We start from the raw sequence: 26,445 nt of genomic DNA on the forward strand, positions 1-26,445 counted from the left end.
AGACATTTGACTGTGTGGATTTGGCCTTTTGGAGCTGATTTTTAAGAGGAATGTGGAAGGATTTGAGACCCTGGCCTAAGAGACTCCTTGCAATGCTGTAAGTACAGCTTGATGGACAATTCTGGTCAGAGTTGAAAGATGGGAATGCACTAAGAACTATGGATTGTGAGGTTTAGCTTTTGAGGGTGAGAAAGAGCTTTGCCTGGACTGGGCTAGCAGTTTGTGTGAAAAGCTTACTGTTATGCCTGTGTCCTGAGAAGTTGTGCAGGGTTGTATTGCATAGAAATGGACTGGTGTGAGCAGAGGGATCAGAGGGATATGGCATAGAACAATCGAAATCTTTGGGCCTAAATGGCTGCCCATACACCTACAATTGTTTGAGATTACAACCTTTAAGATTGAGTCAGCTGACCTGCACTGGGGCAACAAGAATGCAGACTCTTTTGAAGGGGCCTGAGTGCTCAAGGAATGTCCTGCTCTTCAAAGCCTGCTTTATTCCCCCCTGGATTAGCAAACTGGCACCCTACCTGGTATGATAAACTATAAGAAATGCAGGAAAGAGAGGGTCATTGAATTTGCAATTCAGTCTTGTGTTTTAGAAACGACCAGGGGCAATGTGAAGCAGGTTTGCTGGATGGCTGCACGGAGACCCGATGGAGCTGTGAGGGTGAACCCTCGGGTTGCAGTGGAGATACTGGGACCACGAGATGGCTGCTAAGGAAAGTTGCTGGCCCTGATGAAGTTTTCCAGGCCTGTGTGTAGCCTAGCTGGAGGGGCGGAATTGGAATGCCAGAGACCCGTTGCTGGTTAGAATTATCGAACTTGGAGTTGTTGGACTTGAAGCTACAGAATTTGATGTTTGCCCTGGTTGTTTTAAATCTTGTATTGGTTGAATATCCCTTTGCTATGCCCGATGTGATCTTTTGCAATGTGAATGTTTATTCTGTGCCATTATGGATGTTTTTTAACGAGTTTTTGGTATTATGGCTCGGTTAAAAGATCTTGAACTATGGAGATGTCTAAACATCATTGGGATTGATAAAAAACTATAGGGACTTTCAAAATTGGATGAATGCACTACATTTTAAATCATGTATGGTTATCAGTTTATAGGGGTCAGGGCAGTGTGTGTTAGTTTGATTCAGGTGTCCCCCATAAACTTAGGTGTTCTGAATGCTAGGTCCCCAGCTGATGGAAATTGGAAATTAAAGCCTCTTGGAGGCAATGTATTGTCGGGGGTGGGCTTATGGGTATTATAACCATTGTCCCCTTGCTAGTTTTTGGCACATTCTCCTGTTGTCCACCTGATGTTGGCCAGGAGGTGATGTCCGCTCTCTGCTCATGCCATCATTTCCCCTGCCGTCATGGAGCTCCCCCTTGAGTCTATGAGCCAAAATAAACCCCTTTTTTCTCCCAGAAAATTTCTGCTAGCGGTGCGAACCTGACTGCAACAGCCCCTAAGGTAAGGAATGGCACAGCCCTCCGCAGTGTCCTCTCAGTGACTGGCATGGGCGGTGGTGCAGCCTCACAGTGACTTGCTCAGGTCTCTCTGGCTTCGCATCAGTGCTTACTGGCACATGATCACTGGATGGACAAAATCAGAGTGCTTTGGAGACGACAACTGTTGGGGTAGAACAAAATCATATGTCTTTGTGTGAACTTTGTGTGAACTGAGAATTCCTTTACCATCATCAGTAGCTTCTTTAACCAACTGATATAAGCAAAGAATACATACCATGGTGGTTTTGTTACTCTTGAGACCCCATTACTGTGATTTCTCTGCCATGGATATTATAACCCAATTCCAATAAAAGAAACAATACTTGTAATGAGGGCTTAGCTCAAGAGTAAGAAATGGAGTAACCATGTGCTTGCTCCTGATGGGCCCTGCCTCTGTGATTTAAAATCCACTTCCAGTGAGGAAAGAAAAGTTGGTGTGCCTCCTATGTGCTGGTATTAGGAAAGGTGGAGATGTTGTTTACATTTATGAATTCATAACTGCAATTGGATTTTTAACATAAACCATAAGACTTTGGAGTTTCTGAGCAAATCAGCTTTTCTGGTTAAATAGACTGTTTTTATTAATTTACAATGAAATAGTATTGATATGTGATTTAACACAGCATTCTAGAGATAACATCACAACTGTACTGTTACCAAGTTAAAAGGCCCGTTTGTTTCATTACCAGTCAAAAATTCTGGAGCCCCTGGCCCTTTTATACTGGTCTTATTACAAAATGCTGCTTTAGTGTAACTACAAGCATAGGCCTCCCAACAGACTCCTAGGACTCTGAACTTTTGCTTTCTATACCAAATAGTATCTGGAAAACGTGCTCACTTTTGTGTTTTCTGAGAAACTCTAGGAACTGGCCCAGATTCATGTGATAATCATTTCTTAATCCGTAGTCACCATGGGCCTCAAGGAGCAATTCTTCAAAAGAATGGAAAAGGCGCAGGTCCTCACCGTTCCCTTCCGTCTCCACGCTCTCGGCGTGCTTACAGGAAATGTGCTTCCAGTTGGGGTACCTAATCGTGTGCCAGAACTCCTCACAGTGATCCTTGAAACCCTCCACACAAATTATACCTGGCTTTCCCGTCATGCAAAACCCAGTCACATCTAACCTTTTCCCAACTTCCAGAATCTTTTTCCTCAGGTCCTGCTGATAGATGTGATGGCTGTAGATCCACATCCGGAGGAACGTGTTCTTGACTGGCTTGGCTTGTGGGCCTGGCTCGCAGGCCAGCTTCCGGTTCAGGAAGTAGGAGGCGCTGTTGTCCTGTAACCACTGGATTGCTGCACAGAGGCAGAGCTCGCCCGCGTCGAAAGTCCCTATATAGGAAGTGAGACCTTTGTTGAGAAGAAGCTGCTGCTGTCTGTCCAGCTCAGATGACCGTCCGAATAGCTGTAAAGCTACGTAGGGGTAGCTGTGAGGCATGGTTACTTGCAAATCAATTGTCACCTTCAAATGAAAATCAAATAGATTTAAATACCATAAAAACACTCAAGCTAGTTTGATCATGACAAATGCATTAACGTGCTAGGAACAGTTATTGCTACCATTAAGTGGCAGCTATGAACCCAGTACTGCACATGCTTTTCGTTCCAGTTATACACGCTAACAGTCATTGACCAACTCCTGTGCCTGCTGAAACAAGGACGTGAAAAAGTCAGCTACTATTTCTACCCTTTGTGAAGTCTAGAGCCTAGTGGAGAGGACACACATTAAACAACCACAGAGCAAGAATTTAATTTCATCTATGAGAAGTACTACCAAGGAAAAATTCAGGTTCCACTGAAGTGTGAAACTATAGAGACAGAATCTGGGCTGGGGCACCAGGAAACCGCTTCTGTGGAATGACACCTGAAGGATGAGTAGGAGGAAATAGCAAAAACAAATAGCAGTTCTCCAATGCTTAGCCCACATGCAAGCGGCTCCTATGTTATGCTAATGTCGCTGGGGATAAATGGCTCTGAAGTAAATTTTCAGCATTTAGATCTTGTATCTGTTTTTACTTCATCTATATAGCATCACCAAAACAAATACAAATAGCCATTTACTTCTGATTAAGAGCACTTGTCACTTAACCATGAAAGCCTCTCACAGGAAACTGCTAAGTTCAACTCCCCCAAAACCCATGCTGGCCTGAAACTCCATTGGGGGGAGGATGGGGTGACCAGAGGAGAATTACAGGGGTTGCCTGCCTGACACAGCAACTCAGGGTTGAGGAAGAGACCCAGTCTCAAGGTACACACAACAGCTGTAAGAGAAGAGTACCATGTGCTGTCTGGCCTGCTATGCACGCACGCACGCATACATACAGCACATGGCACACACACCACCCACCTGATACCTACACCATCCCCTCCCCCACCACACTTGTTACAGACAGTATTTAGACTTGCAAAAGTCATGACAGATATAAAAGGTAGTCCAAAAGGTAACACTTGGGAGGGCAGGAAGTTGGATAAATAAAGAGAAAAATGATAATACAAGACTACAACATATTTTCAATGAAAACACAAGTAGTCTGTTAAACAGACATGTATATTCATGTAAAATTTGGGATATTTACTTAGAATTATGAAACAATCTATTTTATACATTTTACTTCCAAACAAGTAAAAGAATATCATTTGGAATATTCTCTATTTGTTTCCTGGACAGGAAGCTTATGTACCAGGTGTCTCATTTAAAAGTGAGGACTGGGGAGATGGCTCAGCAATTGAAAGGCACTTGCTTGAAAATCCTGACGACCTGGGTTTGATTCCCTGGTACCCATGTAAAGCCAGATACACAAAGTGCTGCATGCATCTGGAGTTCATGTGCAGTGGCAGGAGGCCCTGGCTTGCCCATTCTCTCCTCCCCTACCATTTCTCTCTCTCTCAAATAAATACATATATTTTTAAGTGGGCACCTAGCAACACTTGAACACATGCCAGCACCCACCTTGGGTTCCTCAATTTGAAGGCTAATCACAAACTCGATGTTTGGTGGTAGAGCCTCCCTAGTACCATCCAAGTACCTCTTTACGTTAGTGAGGGCATTTACGTCTTCCAGTTTTACTTCTCCTTGGTTAGGGAACATAGAGAACAGCATCTCCATCTCCAGCAGCTGAAGCTGCAGGCTTTCTTTCACGGAAGTCGACATGCCTCGAAATCAACGAGACCGGGAACCTGGAAGACCAAGGGGACACTGGGCTTGTCAATGTCAGCTGGTGTCCAGAGAAAGTTCTCAAAGGTATCTTTACAAGGATGCAATTCCACACGCGCACTTTTGACCGAGGGCAAGCTGGTACAAATCCCGGACACTTCCTCCCTTCGTCTTTATCTTTTTACCCCTTAAATCTAGTATCGAAAACAACCCCTAAAACACTCCCTTAGCATCCATACTCCTGGCCCACTTTTCTCTCCAGCCTGGCCTGCAGATCTGCCCTGGAGTCTGCGCTTGCAACAGGTGATGGGATGTATCCTGTAGCAGGTGGTTTGCCAACACGGATGGCTCCAGCCACAGTTCTGCGAAAGGCCAAGGCGGAAGGGTGACCGCCTCCCGCCGCCGAGACAGGCGTGGGCGGAGCCGCGCGCGGTGTCCAGCGGCCCCGCATCCCCGTCGCCGGCCCCGCGGAGCCCCTGCGTCCCTCCCGCCACCGCACCCGCCCGCGCTGGGGGAGGAGAGCCGAGATCCACAGACGACGTGGCGCTCCGTGGAGGGGCCGAGAGGACGCGGCGGGGACCCCGAGCTGTGGGCTTCCAGAGTCCCGGGTTAGGGGCCGGTCTAGCGGATGCAGGCGGCCCTCACAGGGGCCAAAGCCACCCGGGCAGGGGTCGCACATCGTGGCCGGTTCCCCATCCCCGCCCCCGGGATAGACCCCTGGGAGGCCCGGCCTGGGACGCGGAGGATGCGGAGCCATCCCTCGGCCCCTTGTCCTCGGCCGCCGTAAGGCTCTCACCTTTCCCTGTCATTCAGTGCAAACAGACCCCGGGCCCGCGAAGAACCGCAGCCGCAGCTCCGCGGGCGCGAGCGGCGCGAGGCCGGCGGGGGCGGTCCCGGGGGGCGGGGCCAGAGGAGCCTCCCCCGCCGGGATTGGCTGAGGGGCGGGGCGCCGGGCCGGAAGCCACGCACCGCCACGTCTGCGGGTGGTCCGCGCTGCAGTCGAGCGGAGGGACGCCGCTTCCTGGTGTTTGGTGGAGGAGCGGGGTCTTGTGCCCAGGTGAGCCGGCGAGGCGGCGTGCAGGGCCGGCCGGGGCCTTGTCGGAGCGCCGGGGCGCGTGGAGCAGACTCGCCCGCCCAACCGTGCGCCTCCGGGCGCGGGCCGCGTGGGCACCGCGCTGCCCTGCGGGAGAGCCGGCCGGAGAATGACGCCCCCGAGGCTGTGAGATTGAACAGAAAAGAGGGCGGCCCTTAACTTTTAAGAGTAGGATTTGGAAAGTACGCTTAATTTAGCGCACTCCCATACCCATTCAGATTAGTTTTAGGACCTAAAGCGTACTAAAGGGTTGAAGCAGGTTATGCTTTTAATTTGCCTTTAAGAGAGTTCTGGATTTTATACGAGTGGTGGACGCCCTTATGAATAATCATGATACATCACTGACTGGTTAATTTTTTTTTTTTTTTTACGAAGATATGTTCATCCTTGTAGAAAAGATTTGATCGCTCTGACTTAAGCTACCAACTGGACAAAAGCAAACGCTTTTCATCGTTTCTTGTATTATTCATTCATCAAAGTAATGAAGTAATGAAGGACAGTAGAACAGGAGGCTCCTTGTCTCGGAGTAATAGGGATTGAATTCATTCAGGAAGTAAGTGGACACACAATGACCCCCTTGAGAGTGACTTAAGGCTGAAAGTTTCAAGTTGTACTGATTCGGAGTGTGCGCCTTCCTCCAAGAAGGGGGGGGGGGGGGAGTATTAAGGTGCTAAGGACTCACATTTGATTTTAAAATTAAAAGTCAGGGGTGGCATTACTTAGATGTAGGTAGTTCTAGACATTAACTTTTAGAATGTCTTGATTTTCCTTATGCAAACTGGAAACTGTAGGGTGTAGTTGAGGATCTGGGCAGTATTAGGAAACTTACTGCTGTTACCTTTTCCGTTGGGAATATGTCTCTATAGCTTGGGAAGAAAAGCAGATGAACTGTGCACATTTCTCACGTAGTTCAGGGTCCATAGTCCACTTGAAAATCTGCCCTTAGACCTCAGTCTCTCACCAGCTGCACATATGAGTGATCTGAGGTTGTTAACTGGGGCCCTGACCCAGGTTGCCCCTTTCATAAAATGATTATTGATCTTGTGGGTGTCTTTGAGTCTAGGTGTGAAATCTCTGTTGAGTTCCTCTTGGAATGTGCTGGAGGCATTTGCAGTGTTTGGCAAGTTGGGGACAAGCTGATTTCTGCCATGAATCTGTCTTAGAGTGGGAAACAGTTCAGTGTGGGAACTTGTAGGTAATTCTGACTGGGCGCGCTTCTCTTTTTCTTTTGTTCTTTGCTCTCAAACGTACTACCTTTTTGGTTTTTTGGACATGTTCACAGTGAAGTAATAGGATGGAGCAGAAGGGTTTTTTTTTTTGTTTGTTTTCTTTTGGCGTTTGATTTGTGTCTAATAGCTGTGGTGTGTGGGTACATCCAGAAGTGACACCCAGCGGAGGTCTGGGGTCCCTCTCCCTCACTTACCTGCCTGTTTCCTTGGGACAAGTCCACGGATTCTGAAGCATTTGGTAGTTTCCAGAACCCCAGTGATTCTGGACTCTGCTGGGGTTACAGACTACATGGCCACGCCCAGCTGTTTACATGAATTCTGGGGACTCAGCAGTCTGGGACCCTCTTTGGCCTTTGTGCTTTCCCAGGAAGTGATCATCTCTGAATCCCAGGGGTAGCAGTTTTTAAAGCAAATGGTCATTGAATGATTTCTTACAATTCCTGAAAAATACTACTTCTTTTTGTAGACATGGATTTGGTGGCCATTACAAAACGCTCAGCCGTCCATGCCAAGCCCAGTGGACTGGTGCTTCAGTATGGGACAGCTGGGTTTCGAACCAAGGCAGAACATCTTGATCATATCATGTTTCGCATGGGCTTGTTAGCTGTCCTGAGGTCAAAACAGACAAACTCCACCATAGGCGTCATGGTCACAGCCTCGCATAATCCAGAGGTAAGGTGTTTAGTTCTCCTAGAAACAAGCCCTTGACTTTCTGAGATGATTTCCCTAGGGTCTGAGCACTTTAAACCAAAGTGCAAATCCTAGTTCTGGAAATATGTCATCTTTATTCTTTGGATTTGAAGCAACTCATTTAGTTACCATTTAGCTCAAGACCATGTCCAGGGTGTGGAGGGAATAAAATGAGGCTATTTGTTGGCGACTGTCCACATTAGAGAAGTAACAGAATGTCCTTCCAAGCTGAATTGAGACAGCTTCAGTAATTAAAATGTATTACCACTATTGACTTGGCAGTTAATGAGATGGGGATAGGTAGAGGAAAGGCAAACGTTTGAAAACACATTTTGAAAAGTTTCAATTAAAAATGTTTCATGTAGCTAGATAATGTTCTCTTGCTCTGAATAAATTGCTAAACAAGTGGGTCTAAGGCATCCAAGATTCAGTTTTGGGCCAAATGTTGATGAGGTCTTCATGTCTAGGACAGTTAAGTATTACTTTTTCTAAAAAAGTATTTAAAAAAAAAATTGAGAGAGAGGGGGAGGGAGGGTACACCAGGGCCATCAGCTGCTCCAAATGAACTTCAGATGCATGCATCACCTTGTGCCTCTGGCTTATGTGGGTCCTGGAGAAATGAACCTGGGTCCTTTGGATTTGCAGGCAAGCGCCTGCACCACTGAGCCATCTCTCCAGCCCCACTATTACTCGTAACACACATTTTTAGTATTTCAGCTCTAATGAGGTATAATGACAAAATTGTATGTATTTAAATTATATCTTGACATGTTTTTGTATTTTGATATTTTGAAACAATTACCACAGTCAAGCTAGTTAACATGTCTGTCATTTCATCTTTGACTTACGGTGAGACTAGTTAAGATCTACTCTGAGCAAATTTGAATTACAGTTACTGAGTGTGCACCCTATTCTGTACATTAAGTCTCCAGAATTTATGAATTCAGTTTTGGATGTTTTGATCAACACCCTGTTCTCTCACATCCCTGTCTATCACGATCACCATTCCACTATTACTGTCAGTTCACTTTTTAAAAATTTTACAAAGGAAGTGTTATCAAGCAGTATTTGTCTTTCTCTGCCTGGCTTGTTGTACTCAGCATAATTTAACCAGGTTAATACATGTAATTGCAAATAGCAGGATTTTTTTTTTTTTTTTTTTTTGAGGCAGGGTTTCACTTTAGGTCAGGCTGTTCTGGAACTCACTCTGTAGTTCTTGGCTGGCCTCGAACTCAGAGCAGTCATTCTTCCTTTACCTCCCGAGTGCTGGGATTAAAGATGTGTACTACCATGCCCACTAAATATCAGGATTTTTAATCAAAATATTTATTTATTTATTTGAGAGAGAGAGATAATAAGAATATGTGGATATGCCAGGGCTTCTTGCCACAACACATGAACTCTAGGCAGTACTGGGAATTGAGCCCAGGCGACCAGGCTTTGCAAGCAAGAGCCTTTAACCACTCTGCCATCTCCCCAGCTTTTTTTTTTTGTATTAATATATATTTTTTTATTTGAGAAAGAGAAAGAGGCAGATAGATAGACAGACAGATTGAGAGAAAGAAAGAAAGAGAGAGAGAAAGAGAAGGAGGGAGGGAGGGAGGGAAGGAAGCAAAGCACGTACCAGGGCCTCTATCCACTGCAGACATACTGCAGATGCATGCACCACTATATGCATCTGGCTTATGTAAGTCCTGGGGAATCAAACCTTGGTCTGTAGGCTTCACAAGCAAGCACCTTAACTGCTAAGCCATCACTCCAGCCCCTAGCTTTTTAAAAAAGTATTTTATTTATTTATTAAAGGGGGACGGAGAAAGAATAGGCATGCCAGGACCTCTATCCTCTATCCATTGCAAATGAACTTCAGGCACATGTGCCAACTTGTACATGTGGCTTTATATGGGTACTGGAGAATTAAACCTGGTTCCTTTGGCTTTGCAGGCAAGTGCCTTAACCGCTAAACTATCTCTTCAATCCTCCTCACCTTTTTTCAAGGCTGAGTCATTTATTGTGTATATAGGCCACTTTTCTTTATCACTTCACTTGTCACTGAACACTTAGGTGTTGTATCAGTTACTTTCTTTTTTTTTTTTTTTTTTTGGTTTTTCGAGGTAGGGTCTCACTCTGGCTCAGGCTGACCTGGAATTCACTATGTAGTCTCAGGGTGGCCTCGAACTCTCGGAGATCCTCCTACCTCTGCCTCCCGAGTGCTGGGATTAAAGGCGTGCGCCACCACGCCCGGCTATCAGTTACTTTCTTGTTGCTGGGATAAAATCATGACTAGAAGGAACTTATGGAAGGAAACGAGTTTAATTCAGCTTATGGTTTTGAGGGAAAGTTTCACTGAGGTGAGGAAGGCATGGCAGGCCAGAGTGCAAAGCTGGTGCACTTTATGATACCGCAGAGTGTGAGAATAGCTGTGGAGTCTGCCCCCAGTGACACACTTCCTCCATCTTTTGAAGGCTCCACAATCTTCCCCAAACAGTGTCACCATCTGGGGATTACGTACTCATAATCATGGGCCTGGGGTAGGGACAAAGAACATTTGGAGGTTTTTTATGTCTTATATCTTTTTTAAAAACTTTTAAACACTTGTCTTTGAAGCCTTAGGCTCTGCAGGCAAGCACTATAACCACTAAACCATCTCTCCAGTCTATCTTAACATGTTTTGACACAAGCTAACAGTTTCATATTGTGTTTGTGGACTAATACTTGGCTTGAATAATATACATCTATTTGATTGCCGGATGTGGAAATTTTGTAACTGTAGCTCAACCAACAGCACATAGAGGCTGTGCAAGGGAGTGCTGGATGGTAACTATCATTTCTGACAAGATAGAAACATGACTTGTGCAGCTTATAAATGTGTGGTCACTGTGAATGTGCCCATGTCTAAATCTGGACCGCACCCTACCGATTGATGACTTGTATGAAGGACTACATACATGCTGCTAGCTCGCTAGCAGCTCTGAACCATTTCTCTCAGGTGACATTCACTCTGAGTGACCCTTTATTTCTCAGTGCCTGCCATGCTGGCCAGCCCTTGCTTAGAGTCCACTGTCCTGCTCCAGCTGTGCCCCAGACAGCTGACCCACAGAGGGACACAGGCGGCTGCTGCTTCAGCAGTGTGTGACATACAGTTGCTAGCTTCAGTTGTTAGGTGGGCGTGATGTTTTCGTTCTCAGCATCGGCCTGTGAGCTGTGTGATTACAAGGACATTACTGTCTCTCCCACTTTCTTTAGGTTGGGGTGAGAATGGGATTACTAGCTACATTCCCTGTCAAGAGGAACTTAGTGGTTAAAACATTTGGGGTAAGAAGGGGGTGGTTAGTGACGGTCATGTGTAAGTGTCTGGCAGGCATGTCAGTGGTGTGGAAGCTGCTCAGCTCTCAGGCTTGGGAGAGTTGCAGCAGTTCTTCCTCAGTGCACTCCCATGGTAGGTACCACTTATGGTTTGTTTTTCTTTTAAGGAAGACAATGGGGTAAAGTTGGTTGATCCTTTGGGTGAGATGTTGGCCCCTTCCTGGGAGGAGCATGCTACCTGCCTGGCAAATGCCGAGGAACCAGATCTGCACAGAGTGCTTCTGGACATCAGTGAGAAGGAGGCTGTGGACCTGCAGCGGGGCGCCTTCGTGGTCATTGCTAGAGATACCAGGTGAGCATTAGAGAAGAGTTGCCACTCAAGCAGCCCGCGGGATGCTTGTTCATACCCAGGACCTGCAGGAAGGATAAGATGCTCAGGTCATGCGCTCTTGCCTGGCCCTTCTGGTCACCTGCAGCAGCCACACCAGGACTGTGGCCTGGGCCTCGGAGTCATTGCAAATTAGGACATGCATTTGAGTGGTTCCATAGATTTGAAACCCAGGGCCACAAACATACTGGTGAGCACTGTACCCCTGACGTATAGTCCCAGTTCTTAATTTTTTTTTTTTTTTTTTGAGACTGTCTTATAAAGTTGCCTAAGCTAGCCTTGACTTTACTCTTGAGCCCAGGTAGCCTTGAACTTCTAATTCTCCTGCTTCAGCCTCCTAAGGAGGAATAGGTGGGGTTATAGGTCTGCATCACTAGGATCAGCTCTTTATATCTACTTAAAAAATATTTTTTTTATTTGCAAGCAGAGAGAGAGAGAGAAACAAAGAAAATGGGTGCACCAGGGCCTCCAGCCACTGCAAATGAACTTCACATGCAAGTGCCATGTTGTACATCTGGCTTTATGTGGCTACTGGGGAATTGAACACAGGTTGTTAAGCTTCACAAGCAAGTGACCTTAATCACTGAGCAATCTCTCCAGCCCTGCATCTACTTTTTAAATGGATTCAAAAGTATAAAGTCAGTTGTTAAAAGGCTCCTGGAAGATACAGTTCACCCCTTGCTTGTCAGAGTTGATATCTTTCAGTCCATACACAATGAACATGCATTAAAATTGGTAGCACATAATTTCTACATTTGCTTTCTGAATGTACAGCTCTGTTGATCTCAAGTTAGGATATAGTATGCTCTTTTCTTTGCTAGGCCCAGCAGCGAGAAACTTTCACAGTCTGTAATAGATGGTGTGATGGTTTTAGGAGGTCAATTCCATGGTAAGTAGCTCTCCTAAGTTATAAATTAATCTTTTTATTGTGTGTGTTCATGTGTGAGGGTGTGCACATGCCATTGTTCATATGGAGGTCAAAGGGCAATTCCAGATGGTGATCCTCATCTTGCTTCACCTTGCGGAGGTAGGGTCTCTTGTTGTTCATCTCTGCGCACACCAGGCTTTCACTAGCCTGTGAGCTTGCTGATATTCCTGTGCCTCCACATCCACTCTCTGTGGCTGTGCCGAGATCACAGATATGCACTACCATGTCTGGCTTCCTAAGGGCTCCGGCATACCAACCCAGATCCTCAAGCTTGTGCAGCAGTTGCTTTACCCACTGAGCAATCTCCCCAGTCCAAGAATTTCAGGTTGGCCATGTGGGAGGTAATGCTTTGATTACGTTTATATCACAGTCACTCGGTAAATGTGTGTTTGCTGCTTTCAGTAAGTGGTCATAGAATCCTCGAGTTTGCTCCTTTAGTGTATCTTTTTAGAATGACACATTTTTTTTCTTTCTAAACACTGCCCTTTAACTTTTCTGACTAGGCACCTCTCCTATCAGATCCTTATGCCAGAGTGCTCCTTTTTGCCCTCCCTCCCAGTTCTTCCTGAGTTTCTAGTCTCACCCGTCTTCACCATCCACTTATCTAGTTTCTTGTCATGGTGCTTTTCTTTATCTGCGTGGCATTGTTTGGCTGCAGACATTTCCTATTTCTGATACGAGATACTGAATCGGCCCCAGAGACTGAGTGAGCCCAGACAATCTCTTTCAAAGCCTGAACCCTGATTCTTGGTGGTTCAGAGCTTGTATACCTTATCTTGGACTAGTTTTATTATTGTTAAGTCTCAGAGCTCAAAGCCCTGGCCCAGGGCCAGAGACCTTGAGTATGAAATAGACAAGTTTTACAGAAACATTAAAAAAGGTTAGTTAGCAGAGATGCTGACAGATATGTTATGGAGATAAAAGAAACACATGATGATTTGCAGTATAGGTCAGAAGCTGCAATTGTGGGTTTGAAATAGCTCAAAATTACATTGTCAGCACAAAAGACTATGTAGTATAGCTTTGTGTTGCTGGAAGAAAACACCAGACCAAGAACAGCTTGTGGGAGGAAAGGGTTTATTTGTTTGTATGTTTTTTGGTTTTTTGAGGTAGGGTCTCATGCTAGTCCAGGCTTACCTGGAATTCACTCTGTCGTCTCAGGTAGCCTTGAACTCACAGCGATCCTCCTACGTCTGCCTCCCGAGTGCTGGAATTAAAGGCGTGCTCTACCGCGCCTGGCTAGAAAGGGTTTATTTTGGCTTACAGACTGGAGGGGACACTCCATGATGGCAGGGAAAACAATGGCATGAGCAGAGGGTGGACATATCACCTCCTTGCCAACATCAGGTGAACAACAGCAACAGGAGTGTGTGTGAAACACTGGCAAGGGGAAGCTGGCTATAACATGCATAAGCCCACTGTTAACAGTACCCTGCCTTCAGGAGGAGCCAATTTCCAAATTGCCACCAGCTGGGGACCTTGGCATTCAGAACACATAGGTTTATGGCAGACAGTCTGAATCAAACCACCACAAGGACAGACCCAATACAAAAGTCTGTTACAGTACAGGACATAACTTTAGGGCAGGGTCTTCTAATTTTCTTTTTCTTTTTTTTTTTATTTTCAAGGTAGGGTCTCTCTCACTCTAGTCCAGGCTGACCTGGAATTCATTATGGAGTCTCAGGGTGGCCTCGAACTCACAGCAATCCTCCTACCTCTGCCTCCCGAGTGCTGGGATTAAAGGCGTGCACCACTGTGCACCCGGCACTTCTAATTTTCTTTACCCCCGTTTCCATCTCCTTGCCAGAAAGCTCTCAGGGTGGGGCATTATTAAGGCGAAGTGTATAGTTCTGGCAGAGTTGAATGTTCTCTTCTGTCAGGCCCCTGGGGCACTGCCTGACTGGATCCACTTTAAATTTGTTCTTGCCAGGGTTCTCTTGGACCCCTCTGGTGAAGTGCATTGCTTGTGGTGATGGCCCTGCAGAGCTGGGTTCCCCTTCTGTTGGCTGCTAAGACCCTGTACAAGGAGTGGGAACTCTGGTGTTCCACTGCTGCCACACCATGCAGTGAGAATGGAGTCCACCGAGAGTGCAGCTTTGTGAGGGCCTGGCGTCCTAGGTTCTCCATTTTAGGTCAGCGTGCATGCGTTTGGTGCTTGAAAGCATGGCTCTGTTTCATCTGAGATGCTTTGAACACCTCCCTCTGTTCAGTGCTTGGCTGTACCTGCCTTCTCAAGTTGGCTTTGGACTAATGATTCCTCTCAAGTGTATTAGTATCACAAATTCTTTTTCAAGCATTTTTTCCCTCTTACCTGGCATTTTTAGTGGTTTCCAGGATGGTTCATTTGAATTCTGTTATTTGCAGTGTCATTGGGAATTCTGTTTCTCTACATTGTTTTATGACTTCCTACTACCTGTCCAATCTAATTTTTTTTTTTTTTTTGCTACTACTAGTAGTTTGCAGTTTGCAGAATTGAGTCTGACATGTAGCTATAGTAATTTAAATTGGTATTTGTGCATCTGGATACTCTGAAAGTTACTATTTTTCAGGATGCTTTTTTATTTTTTAAAAAAGAGGATTTAACACCTTGAAATTCCTACAGTAAGATTGCATGTAAGAGTTTTTGCTTATTAAGAAATGTGGCAAATTGCTTTTTGTATTTCTGTGGCAGATTACGGCTTGCTGACCACACCTCAGCTGCACTATATGGTGTACTGCCGAAATACCGATGGTCAGTATGGAAAGGCAACCATAGATGGCTACTTCCAGAAACTCTCCAAGGCTTTTGTGCAACTTACCAAGCAGGTGAACAATTTCCTGAATGTAATTTGAATTGAAATAAGCGAATAAACGAACATAAGGATTAAACCACTTGTATAGTTTGTCACTCCCCCTCTTCCATTTCCCCAGAATATGCTTATCTCTAGGGCTCTCCAGGGTATTTATCTGGCAGGGGACATGAGATTAATGTGGTGTTCCTGCTTCGGGTTATTATATATAATGTTAGCTACAGAATTATGTAGGTGCCATTGTTGGCTTAGTCCTTGGGATGGTTGTGCTGAGAAGGGTTTCCTCTGGGGTACACTGACTTGTTACACATGGAGACACATGCGATGTGGTTGACTTGGCAGCTCATGTTCTCATAGAACTTAGGTTTTGGCAGGATGGGTGGGAGAGGAGGCCAGTAGTTAGCAAAACCAACAACCCCAAAACCCAAATGTGCCTGGTGATATTGTTGGCTATGAGGAGAGTGGCAGGTGTTCCGGTCCACTTGTTTATATGCCATTCTCACGTGTGAATGGCTATTGTATAGTAAAGACTGTTTTTAAGGGACCCCGAGGCTATGTTCCAATGAAGCTGCGTTGCTATAACTTGTTCAGGTCAGTGGAACTTTTCCAGATGTTGTACAATTTCAGTCTGACCTTACATGCATTTGTTTCCTAGACTGAGCTGAAGCAATGGAAGATGCTTTCATTAATACATAAACATAAATTTACTTTATATTTCACTTCTGCTCTTGTAACTTGGAGTTTTTCTTTGTTATGTCTTTTTTCCTTAAAGGCTTCCTATAGTGGAGACGAAAACAGATCAGTTAAGGTGGACTGTGCGAATGGCATAGGGGCCCTGAAGCTAAAAGAAATGGAGAGCTACTTCTCACAGGGACTAACAGTTCGGCTGTTTAATGATGGGAGCACCGGGAAGCTCAATCACTTCTGTGGGGCTGACTTTGTGAAGAGCCATCAGAAACCTCCACAGGGTATGTGTGTCATACATATGAGCAGTGTCAAAATTTGTTCCAGAACCCTTTGGAGCAGAGCTCATTTATAAGCTGAGTCAGCCTCCTGCATTGAGAATCATTCTAATCGTGTGACACGTTGGTGCCGCTCTGCTCCAGGTGTATGAGGTCTGAGGAGCGGTGTCAGGAAAAGACATCTAGAGTAATGGCTGTCACTGTGAGGACCATCAGAACTGAAGTACCTGTTGGTACACACGAACCCCTCCTCTGTCTGCCTCAGCAGACCTGGGGACAGATAGTCAAGGAAGGACCCTGATACTCCTCTGAGGTTTTGAGCTCTGTGGATGAGAGTGTGGGATCGGAAGGTAGCTTTATCTGTCTAGGTGGAAGGCTCCTTCTGTCATCCACAGCAGAGTAAGTATTCCCCACAGTGGGAAGAAGAGGAGCAAGCATGGGCTTCAGTTTTGAATTGTAGTGAAGAGTTGTTTTATGTACTTGACACATCCTAGGTTACTATCATCTAGGCCTGACCTGGCTTGCAGATGTATTTGGTCTGCTGTGTTAGCCTGAGTTTATGCAAATTCTGTGATTTCTGTACCAAAATCATAGACTACCTACTCACACGTCACACGTTGTCAGTCTACCGTCACACTCTGAGACGTCCTGTCCATGCCTCAGTGTGCATGCACTTGTGCCTCATCCTAGGAAGTAGCTAGTTTTAGTCTCGTTGGCCCACTGTGGCTCTTCACTGGATTGCTTGTTTTGATGTGTATGTACTTACCCTTGTTCTGAGTCACTCATCCCTGTACTGATTCTGGAGGCCCTTCTCTATTGCTGTGGCCTGGACTGACTGAAGAACATTCCTCAGGCTGCCTTGTGCCTGTGGGCAGCACTGCTCCTAGCCTTTCCCTTCTCAGCGAGCTCATGCTTGCTAAGGAGCAGTCAGCTTTTCTAAGAAATGGACATCATTGCTGAGACTTAAATAATTTGATGCACATTTCACTAGCCAGTTCTCTCAGAGGCCCAGATTCTTTGTTCCTAATGACGGTTTATTCTTATTGGTGGTACAAACAAATGAAAGTACTGCTGTTACAATGAAATCAAGGCACATACTCAACAAATGCTGTTTTTTTTGTTTTTAGTTTTTTTGAGATAGGATCTCACTCTAGCTCAGGCTGACCTGAAATTCACTATGTAGTCTCAGGGTGTGGGCTCAAACTCATGGCAATCCTTAAAGGCATATGCCACCACACCTGTCTGGATTCATTTTTATATGTAAAGTAACTGTAGAGACAGCTTCAAGTTCACTGAGATGAACTTTCAGACCAGGCACAGTTATGGAGGAAGGGATTGATTGAAGCTTACAGATCCAGGGGAAGTTCCATAATGGCAGAAGGAGCTGGCCTGCCTTCACAGGCCGAAGCAGACAGAGAGAGAAGTACAAGCCCAAAGGTCAAAAGCCACAGCACACTTCAGGAACTCCAGCTAGGCACACTTTGAATATCTTTAGATTGAAATCTGAAATCCACCACCACACCTTAAGACCACCCAGTGACATTGCCTCCAGCCAGGTAGCCAGCAGTTGCAAACTACAATCAATCAACTGAATATATTGGGGGCCATCTATTCTATTCAAACCACCATAGTAACTCACATTGAGAAACCTGTTTTTGAAAGAACTATGGGGAAACTTGTCTAGCCGAACCAACTGGCTTATAAAATGTTGTTTTAGTATTAGAGCAAGTTTCAGCATAGGTTTGAATTTTTTTTTTTTTTTTTTTGAGGTAGGGTCTCACTCTAGCCTGGGGGTGACCTGGAATTTCTATGTAGCCTCAGGGTGGTCTCAAACTGGGGTATGTGCCACCACATCTGGCTTTGAATGGTCTTTATTTGGTTTACTTTCAAAGAATCTTACCTGTAAAAAGGACACTGTTTAAAGATTGAGACCTGAGTTGGTATTTGGAAGAAAACTCAAAAATGTCTTGAAAAATTACAGTGGATGTGCTATGTACTATTATGTATATATACATACACACAAATACACATAATGCTACTAGTATAGATCATGCTATGTTGAGAAATTGTGCTCTAAGTACTAGTGGAAGAGAAAAGCCTAACAAATCTTTAATGGTTGAGTTCTGTTCTGATTTCTTCAACTAAAATGCAGTTTAAACCATCCTGTGTGCTAGGAATGGAAATAAAATCCAATGAAAGATGCTGTTCCTTCGATGGAGATGCAGACAGAATCGTGTATTTCTACTGTGATGCAGGCGGTCACTTTCATCTCATAGATGGAGACAAGATAGCAACACTAATTAGCAGTTTCCTTAAAGAGCTCCTGTTGGAGGTATGGTGCCGGGTTGGTGGGACTGACTGATGTGAAACCAGACTACCTAGAGGGAAATTTCACTCATTTCTGTGTAGGGACATTGGTTTAAGAACCTAAAGGTACATTTATCTTTATGCTGGCTGGGTTTGTGGAGTTTTGGTTTTTTTATACTGAGAATTCCGTCATACTGTGAAGCCCCACATTCCAATAGAAAATACCACCTAAGAGACATATTATCTTTATGATAAGTTTAGTAATGGGAAGTTTTTTGTTGTTGCTGTTGTTCCACATTTGGAAATCTCAGTCTAGTATGAAGTAGTTTGAAATTATTATAATCGGAAAAAGGTATATTTTAAGAGCTCAGTAGAAAATTAATAATTCGAAAAGATAATGATCAGGCATCACAAATATCTGAATAGAAGTCCCTGTCAAACACTGCTCACAAATACTCTACATTTGTTACATAAACTAAGGTATGATAGAACTGGTTGTTGAAACTCATGTTTTCTTTCGTAGACTTTTGATGGCAAGTTAAGTATCACTGTTTTTGTCTAGATTGGAGAAAATTTGAATATTGGTGTTATACAAACTGCATATGCAAATGGAAGTTCAACACGCTATCTTGAAGAAGTTATGAAGGTATACATCATTTTCATTTTTTGGTAGTTTATGAATAATATTGTAAGATATTTTGTGAGGAAAGTAATGTTCCCATAAAAGTGTACACATTTAATGTGTAGGTAATAATAAATAGAAAACAAAAACAAGGCAAAAAATTGTCCTTGAAGCCACAAGCAGAAGGGCTTTGGACAGTCCCTACAGAAAGAATTGATGAGTTTGTTAAAGAGTATTACTTTTCTTGTTGCTCTCATCAAAAACTTGACAAGAAGTAAACTAAGGGAGGAAGACCTTTTTGGCCTCATAGTTCTAGGTGGTATCACCTATTGTGGTGTGGAAGGCATGGCGGCAGCAGGGTGAGGCAGCTGGTCATACTGGCTCACAGTTGGGAAGCAGAGAATGCAAAAGCAATGAAACTGGGCTAAGAACCTCAAGGTCCAGCTCAGTGATCCACCACTTCTAGCTAGACCCCACCTCAAGGTCCATCCTTAGCTAGGAACCACTGTTCAAACACACGGGCCTAGCATCCTAATCCCTGGCTTTATGAAACTTTAGCATAGATGTCTGTTGTGTGGCACTGCTTTGGAGATGTGAACACAAGTCTCTTCACTTCACATAGGGCTCTGAAAGCAGACCAAAGAAATGATCCCACCCAGGTCCAGTTTGGTGAACCAGTGAGTTTATTGGACTTACAGAAGCTTGAGTCACCCTAAGGCACTTGCATCACAAAAAAGTTCACCCTGGCATAGGTCACTTTATAGAAGCTACACAGTCAACCTTCTACTTCCTGTATACACTAACACCCTTAGGACTGCATAGCTGGAGGGAATCATGACTGGAATCACAGTTGAAGGTCCAGTGATCCTCCCCACTTCCTATTACTGAGGAGCAGTAACAGCTCCATCACCATAGCCCTACAATCTGTAATCAGTCACCACATTGTTGTTTTGTCCTTGTTAAGGTATTCTGTTGTAGGTCACAACAGTCTGCTTCATGATGGCCTATGGTCTTGTCAGGCCAGTTGAAATCGCTTACTTCCAATTGTTTCCAGCTCCAAATTGTAACTATCCACCTGTCAGAGATAGGCAGTGTTTTATTTTTTTTCCTTTGGGCAACTGCTCAACACATGGCTATCCCAATTACTAGGTAAACTTAGAGAAAATAGTGTATGACAGATTGGTGTTGTCATGTCTTATTTGGCAGCTAATGTTAAGAGTCAATTGTCCATGATGCCTGTTGAATGTAAGGCTGAATTTCTTCAGGAATACTGTTTTAGGTACAGGAATAACTAGTGGAGTTCTGTAGAGATTGGCTTAACTCTGCATGTAGTGGGAGAAAGGGCATTTTATAGCTTGAAGGATGTGTGGTGTTTCGAGGGGTAGTCACTAGATGAGTGCTACTGAGAGGAAAGGGATGTTCTGGCTTAAATAGGATGCATGAGGAAGGCTGGCCAGTGTGATCCTTGTGGATAGTGGAAGATGATCAGAACTCAGAGGAAGGGGGACATTTCATTAACATTGACTTTTGCAGGATATAGCCAAGGATGGTATCTGGTTGTATGTAGATGGGCCTGATGAAGGTTTGGTCAGTAGTCATCTTTTATGGCAAGAGTATGGATGTATGGAAATGGAATGTATCTGCCTGCCTTCTCTCCTGTCTTCTCAGTCTCAGGAACTTACCTGTGATGTGTACATTAAGGTCTGGCTTAGCACAACTGTTTCCTTGAGCTTCCTTTGTGACAGGGTTTCTGAGTTGGCAGAGCTTGTTTCTAATTTACCCAACATCTGCCATAGGATGCTGTTTGCTCTAAGAGTTGAACAGAATTAGGAAGCCACTTGTCTTCTTTCCCCCTTTGCTCTTAACTAAGTTTCATATTTTTCCAACTTTTGTGGAAAGCATTTCCAATTAATGCACATGTAAGTAACGGAGTGCAGCAGGCAAATTGGGACCAAGGAGTGTGCCTGGGTCATCAGCTGCTGCCTGTTGGTCTTCGAGAAGTGGACATGTGAAATTTCGTGGAAATTTCCTGCTTTTTATAACAAATAAGGGGTGGGCAAAACAAAATACGGGATATGCTGCCTTGTAACCCAGTTTAAATATATGGTTACAGCAAACCCATTCCAGGGACTGCTCTGAGGCCAGTTGCCTGCCCTTTACAGGACTAGTTACTTGTCTTACATACCTGTTTGTGCCTGGTCTACAGCTGCATTCACACATTGCAGGATTGAGCAAATGTGAGACTGTAATAGTATGTACAGCCTAAAACATGTACTTTGTGACTTTACAGAAAACGCATCCAGATTCCTACTTGTAATCCTCTCCATACTATAGCCAGCGCAGCTTGTAAAAACAAATCCCATTCCCCACTTGTGATCACTCATTGTTAGAGACCCTCTATACTCATTTGCATTTTGCTTTGCCTCACCTCTGAGCATTATCTTCACTTTCTCTCAATTGTCTTCCTCCTTAGATGAAGGCCAGGTTTTGTTTTCTGTTGTATTCCTGGCATAATATACACTGTTTTATTTTTCCTAAATATGTTGCAGGTACCTGTGTACTGTACCAAAACTGGTGTTAAACATTTGCACCATAAGGCTCAAGAATTTGACATTGGAGTTTATTTTGAAGCAAATGGTCACGGCACAGTAAGTTGTCTTAATGATCTCAGCTGGCTTTACTTGTTACTTCCTTATAATGGAGTTCTGTCTCTAGGTAGTGATGGTGACAAATAATTACCACTATCTAGTCACTCTGTTAGAATGACTAGGTAGTGGTAATTGTTTGACTAACAGATATTTTTATGTTTTGTTAAAGTGAAGTTTCCTTTTGGATTATAATAAACCTTTGTGAAGGTCTGCTAATTTGTTCTTTTAATATTTAAACAAGTGCAAGTCTTTTCTTATAAGCAGATTGTACAACTTTATTCCCACACGTCATAGAGGGGAAAGCTCAGTAGCTATGGTGAAAAGTTGATCATTGAGTTTAAAATATATTAGATGAAGTTTATGTAAACATAATACATTTTTTGTCTTTCTTAGTAGAAAGAATATTTTAAAAATTTTTGACATGAGTCACATAAGTTATCACAACTTTTAAGTGTGTAGTTGTTTTTCTTAGATTTGTGTAAAGTTCAGTTTAAAAAAATCTGATGGATGCCCAAGGTGGCCAACAGTGTATTTGCATGTAGACCAAATAATAAGGGTTTACTTCACTACAGAGGCAATCTACCTGTTGGAAGGAAAACAGTGAACTCCTAAACATAGTCTTTTGTCACGAGGGTATCTTTTTATCAGTTGTTTAAATTCTGATGGCATTTTATAATCCATAAACATTTCCCCCTATCAGAAGTCTATGGACTCTGATTTCATCTTATATTAGTTTCCCACATCAGAAGGCTGCCTTCCTGAAAGGTGGTGTGGCCAGCATGGCTGAAGAATAGGCCTGAGTGGGCTTTTCTCACAGTGCATGTTTTCACTGCAGGCCCTGTTTAGCAAAGCCGTTGAAGTGAAGATCAAGCAACTAGGCAAGGAGCTAGAGGATGAGAGAGGAAAAGCTGCGAAGATGCTCGGAAACATCATTGACTTGTTTAACCAGGTCCGAACTGGTGGGTGGTGGCAGGCTCTGGGGTACCTTTACATTGGTCAGAACACTGAGGGACAGAGAGGCATTGCATGAAGCATTCCAGTGAAGGTGTCCTGGCCTGCCACCTTCCTTACATTAGTGGTATCGCAGCTGAGATTGACACTTGAAATGGGAAGGCAGAGCATTTTTATATGCTTCCCTCCCCCAATATTTTGTGATGTTTTGAGTATATTGAGTAACTTTCACCTAGAATAAACATTCAGCTACTGAGTTATACATCTAGTGTGCAGAAATGGTGCTGTTTTAAAGTAACCTCAGTGGGCTTCAGTGAAAAGAATAAATAACATGTTTAAAATGTGGGGTCAAGAACTTCAGATTAGTGTTGGTATTGGGAGAGCAAAGGTCAAGTTGGAAAAGCAGTGGAACTAGGATTTGAGTGTCTTATATCTAACTGGTATCCTTGCAGGAATACAGGGGGAGAAATTATAATCCTCATTTTGTAAATGAAGAAACAAAAAGCTTGACAATGGTGCCAACTTCAGGTGTAGCTTATACCAACGCTCATTTTCTCTATTTTATGCCATCATGCCTTCCCATCATCTAAGTAAAATTTGAGGCATGGGATATTAGGCTGAAACCTTTAGTTATCCAGTGTAATCACATTTTTATAGGTGAGGAGAATAGAAGGCAAGTTCCTCACAGTACTTTGCATACTCGGGGTACTTTCATGGGCATACATCACCATATTAGTGTCCTAATGCTGCACGGGGGGGGCAGCCTGCTTGTCTAAGGTGGACAGCATTGAAGTGGGGCTTTGCCTTGTTTCCATCACGCAGGCAGCTGGTGATGCCATTTCCGACATGCTGGTGATTGAGGCAATCCTGGCTCTGAAGGGCCTGACAGTGCAGCAGTGGGACGCTCTCTACACAGATCTTCCAAACAGACAACTCAAAGTTAAGGTGAACTGAAATTCTAAAATAACCTTGTTTGAATGGTAACTGTTATTCCACATCTCACTGTGTACAAGTGATTCCCTAGTATCGTTCATGCCACACAGTTTTTCTCACACTTAAAAAATACAGAATAATTGATACAGAATAATTGAGAAGTACTTATTTCTACCTTTATTTTGAAGAATGGAATAAAATCACAAATACTTAAGATCCAACTTAAATAGATCTGTTGGAATGTACATTGTCCACACACCCCTCTACCCAATTTTATTTTATCATTTAAAGTAAACCCAGACAACCTGTCTTTAAGAGAAGATACTTCTTTTGCATGACTTCTGGTTCAGAGTACTTTTTTGGGGGTGTGGGGAGATAGGATTTCCCTATGTAACTCCAGACTGGCCTTGAAGCCACAGTCTGAGTGCTGGGGTTACAGGCCTGCACCCCACACCTGACCACACTTTTGAGGCAAGATGCTGAAGAAAGTCTGTGGGTTTAAAGGGAGAGAATTTCTAAAAGCTTTTTCAGGTCATTGCTGTGTGACTTGTTTCCTTCTGTATGTTCTCCTGTACTGGCTCTTACAAAAATGGCCGCTCACCATTGGGATTCATTCTGGCATATTTAGGAAATTATTCATATAGCTTGCCGCTTGTCCTGTTAAAAAATGCACAATTACTGATAATGACTACATAGCTCATACAATACTCACCAGCCATGATTTAGACAAAACTTGTAGAAGTGTCTGACACTGGCCTCAGCTAAATGAAATCCAACCTTTAATGCAGCTTCACTTCACACTTGCTGTGGTACCTCAGCACCAGCCTGGGCTTCTGGAAGGAAGGGTAATAAAATCAAAGCATGAACTGCTTGTGCTCAGGTTGCAGACAGGCGGGTCATCAGCACCACTGATGCTGAACGACAAGCAGTTACACCGCCAGGACTCCAAGAGGCAATCAACGACCTGGTGAAGCAGTACAAGCTCTCCCGAGCATTTGTGCGGCCTTCCGGGACAGAAGATGTTGTCCGCGTATATGCAGAAGCAGACTCACAGGTCAGCAGGGAATGCTCTACTGAAAACATAGGCATGAGAGACGAGCTACGTTTGGGGCAAGAGTAGGGAAGGACCACTGGGAGGACAGAAAACTATTCAGTAGTGTTTGCAATCTCACTATGATAGGTAAAGGTTGTATCTTTGAGAGGTTTATAGAGCCCTCTCAAGAGATCATATTAAGACTAAAGTATGAATACAGTGGTGGGTACACAGTTTATTTCCCCAAATAATTTTCTTTCATTTATCAGGCTTTACAGTATTGTAGCGGTAGCAGGAATAACTAATAATACATCCTTAGTTTGATCTATTGTCAATTTTTTTAAGAGGTAGAGCATTTCACTTAGCCCAGATGGAGTCAGTTCCAGGCTGGCCTTGAAGTCATATTCTCCTACCTCACCCTTCCGAGTGCTGGGGATGAAAGGATGAGCCATCATGCCCTGCCACTGCTAATGTACTGTGGGTTATCCTATGACGTGAAAATAGTCTTGTTTTATCATCCATCGCTAAAGCAGCTGTATTTTCCTTTATACTTCTTGGCTTTTTAGATGACCCCTGACTACTCTGCCTCTGCTGTTTTCCAGATCCACTTAAGATCTGTAGTGTGGAATTTTCTACTTTGCCCTCTGCACAGACATCTCAACAGTTGTCTGTCTTAGGCACCAGTAGGGCAAAGTGCAATGGTTGAATAGGGACTCAGAAGGAGCAGCTGTTCAGAAGAAAGTGAATATCCCTAACGGATGAGCAGTTCTCAACACTTAAAAAAAAAAAGTTTTATTTGAGAGAGAGAGAGAAAAGAGAGAGAGAACGGGCTTGTCAGGGCCTCCAGAGACTGAAAATGATCTCCCGATGCATGCATCCCATTGTGCTCTGGCTTATGTGGGTTCTGGAGAATTGAACCTGGATCCCTTGGCTTGCAGGCAGATGCTATAAATGCTAAGCCATCTCTCCAATCCTACTCTAGACTTAATGGTGGCCTTCTTGCCTGTAACAGGGCTTACTTTTACTGAGTTTGTTTAATTTTGGAATAATTTTATGATCTGAGTTGAGGAACTGAAAACCTACCATATTTAGAAAAATCTGACTTGCTTTCCATGTATTTAAACGTCTTGAGATATTTTTACTGAAAAATGAAAGAAGTTTTCATTTGAATACCTCAGAGAAACAAAATCAGGAAGTCTCCTCCCCTAGAATAGCCAGGTAACAAGGTAGGCACTGTGTCCTCTGCTAACTTCCTTTGGTGTGATTTGCAGGAAAGTGCGGATAGACTTGCATATGAAGTGAGCTTGGCAGTATTTCAGCTGGCTGGAGGAATTGGAGAAAGACCCCAATCATGTTTCTGAAGACAGTTTCTCCATTCTGCAAACTGGACTAATGTTTTTGTAAAACCTTAACAGCAACGGCAGTACTGAGACATTTCAATCAATGTTTACAATGCACCTTACTGGATTATTTCTAGATTCATTTTTCTTAAACACTAACAGAACAATTACTTAGCCTCATTAAATATTAGATCTTAAATATAGATTAAGTTGTTAATTTGGTAGTGTTTGCGGGGAGTGATTTGCATAGGGTGCTGGAAAATTAAATTTTATTACCAACTCCATATCCTGTCTTTTCCATTAACCTTCATCTAACCAGGCTGCTCATTTGCAGCATTTACTACCCTCCATACAGATGGAAGGACAAGAAGACAGTCTTCAGGTTTTCCAAGGCAGATCTTTGCGTATGGAGCAACTTACCTGTCTGCTTAGCAGCACCAGAACTGCGAGGTGGCAGCCCTCCTCTCACTGACATGGCGGGGCCTGTGCTGTATCCATCTGGTCCAGGCTCTAGTTCTCTTCACTGCTCCTAGTGGACAGATGTGGAAGAACACCTACATCTAATGTTACCAAGCCT

The 26,445-nt window shown here is 43.9% G+C and overlaps 2 protein-coding genes across 3 annotated transcripts; one reads left to right on the plus strand and one right to left on the minus strand.

The window, feature by feature from the left end:
- Positions 1–2,061: 2,061 nt before the first annotated feature.
- Rwdd2a (RWD domain containing 2A) lies at positions 2,062–5,524 on the minus strand. The gene is made up of 3 exons (XM_004660467.3): positions 5,449–5,524; positions 4,449–4,675; positions 2,062–2,960 (listed from the first exon to the last, which is right to left on the minus strand). The coding sequence occupies exons 2-3, from the start codon at positions 4,647–4,649 to the stop codon at positions 2,283–2,285; spliced, it is 879 nt and encodes a 292-aa protein (XP_004660524.1). The 5' UTR covers positions 4,650–4,675; positions 5,449–5,524; the 3' UTR covers positions 2,062–2,282.
- A 94-nt stretch (positions 5,525–5,618) lies between these two features.
- Pgm3 (phosphoglucomutase 3) lies at positions 5,619–26,152 on the plus strand. 2 transcript variants are annotated; one of them, XM_045160780.1, is made up of 13 exons: positions 5,619–5,709; positions 7,441–7,646; positions 11,135–11,319; positions 12,177–12,244; positions 14,955–15,088; positions 15,845–16,040; positions 18,209–18,366; positions 18,904–18,987; positions 21,513–21,611; positions 22,447–22,560; positions 23,385–23,507; positions 24,376–24,549; positions 25,800–26,152. In XM_045160780.1, the coding sequence occupies exons 2-13, from the start codon at positions 7,443–7,445 to the stop codon at positions 25,887–25,889; spliced, it is 1,629 nt and encodes a 542-aa protein (XP_045016715.1). In that variant the 5' UTR covers positions 5,619–5,709; positions 7,441–7,442; the 3' UTR covers positions 25,890–26,152. The 2 variants fall into 2 exon arrangements, with proteins under 2 accessions (XP_045016715.1, XP_004660525.2); XM_004660468.2 differs by lacking the exon at positions 5,619–5,709 and adding an exon at positions 6,121–6,298.
- Positions 26,153–26,445: the final 293 nt, after the last annotated feature.

The sequence above is a fragment of the Jaculus jaculus genome, chromosome 10 (assembly GCF_020740685.1).
Source record: "Jaculus jaculus isolate mJacJac1 chromosome 10, mJacJac1.mat.Y.cur, whole genome shotgun sequence".
NCBI lineage: Eukaryota > Metazoa > Chordata > Mammalia > Rodentia > Dipodidae > Jaculus > Jaculus jaculus.

Coding starts and splice junctions, on each gene's coding strand:
- Rwdd2a (XM_004660467.3), bottom strand. CDS start 4,649: ATGTCGACTTCCGTGAAAGAAAGCCTGCAGCTTCAGCTGCTGGAGATG. Junction 2,961..4,448: donor TTCAAATTGAGGAACCCAAG/GTGGGTGCTGGC, acceptor TTTCATTTGAAG/GTGACAATTGATTTGCAAGT.
- Pgm3 (XM_045160780.1), top strand. CDS start 7,443: ATGGATTTGGTGGCCATTACAAAACGCTCAGCCGTCCATGCCAAGCCC. Junction 11,320..12,176: donor GTCATTGCTAGAGATACCAG/GTGAGCATTAGA, acceptor TTTCTTTGCTAG/GCCCAGCAGCGAGAAACTTT. Junction 18,988..21,512: donor ATCTTGAAGAAGTTATGAAG/GTATACATCATT, acceptor AATATGTTGCAG/GTACCTGTGTACTGTACCAA.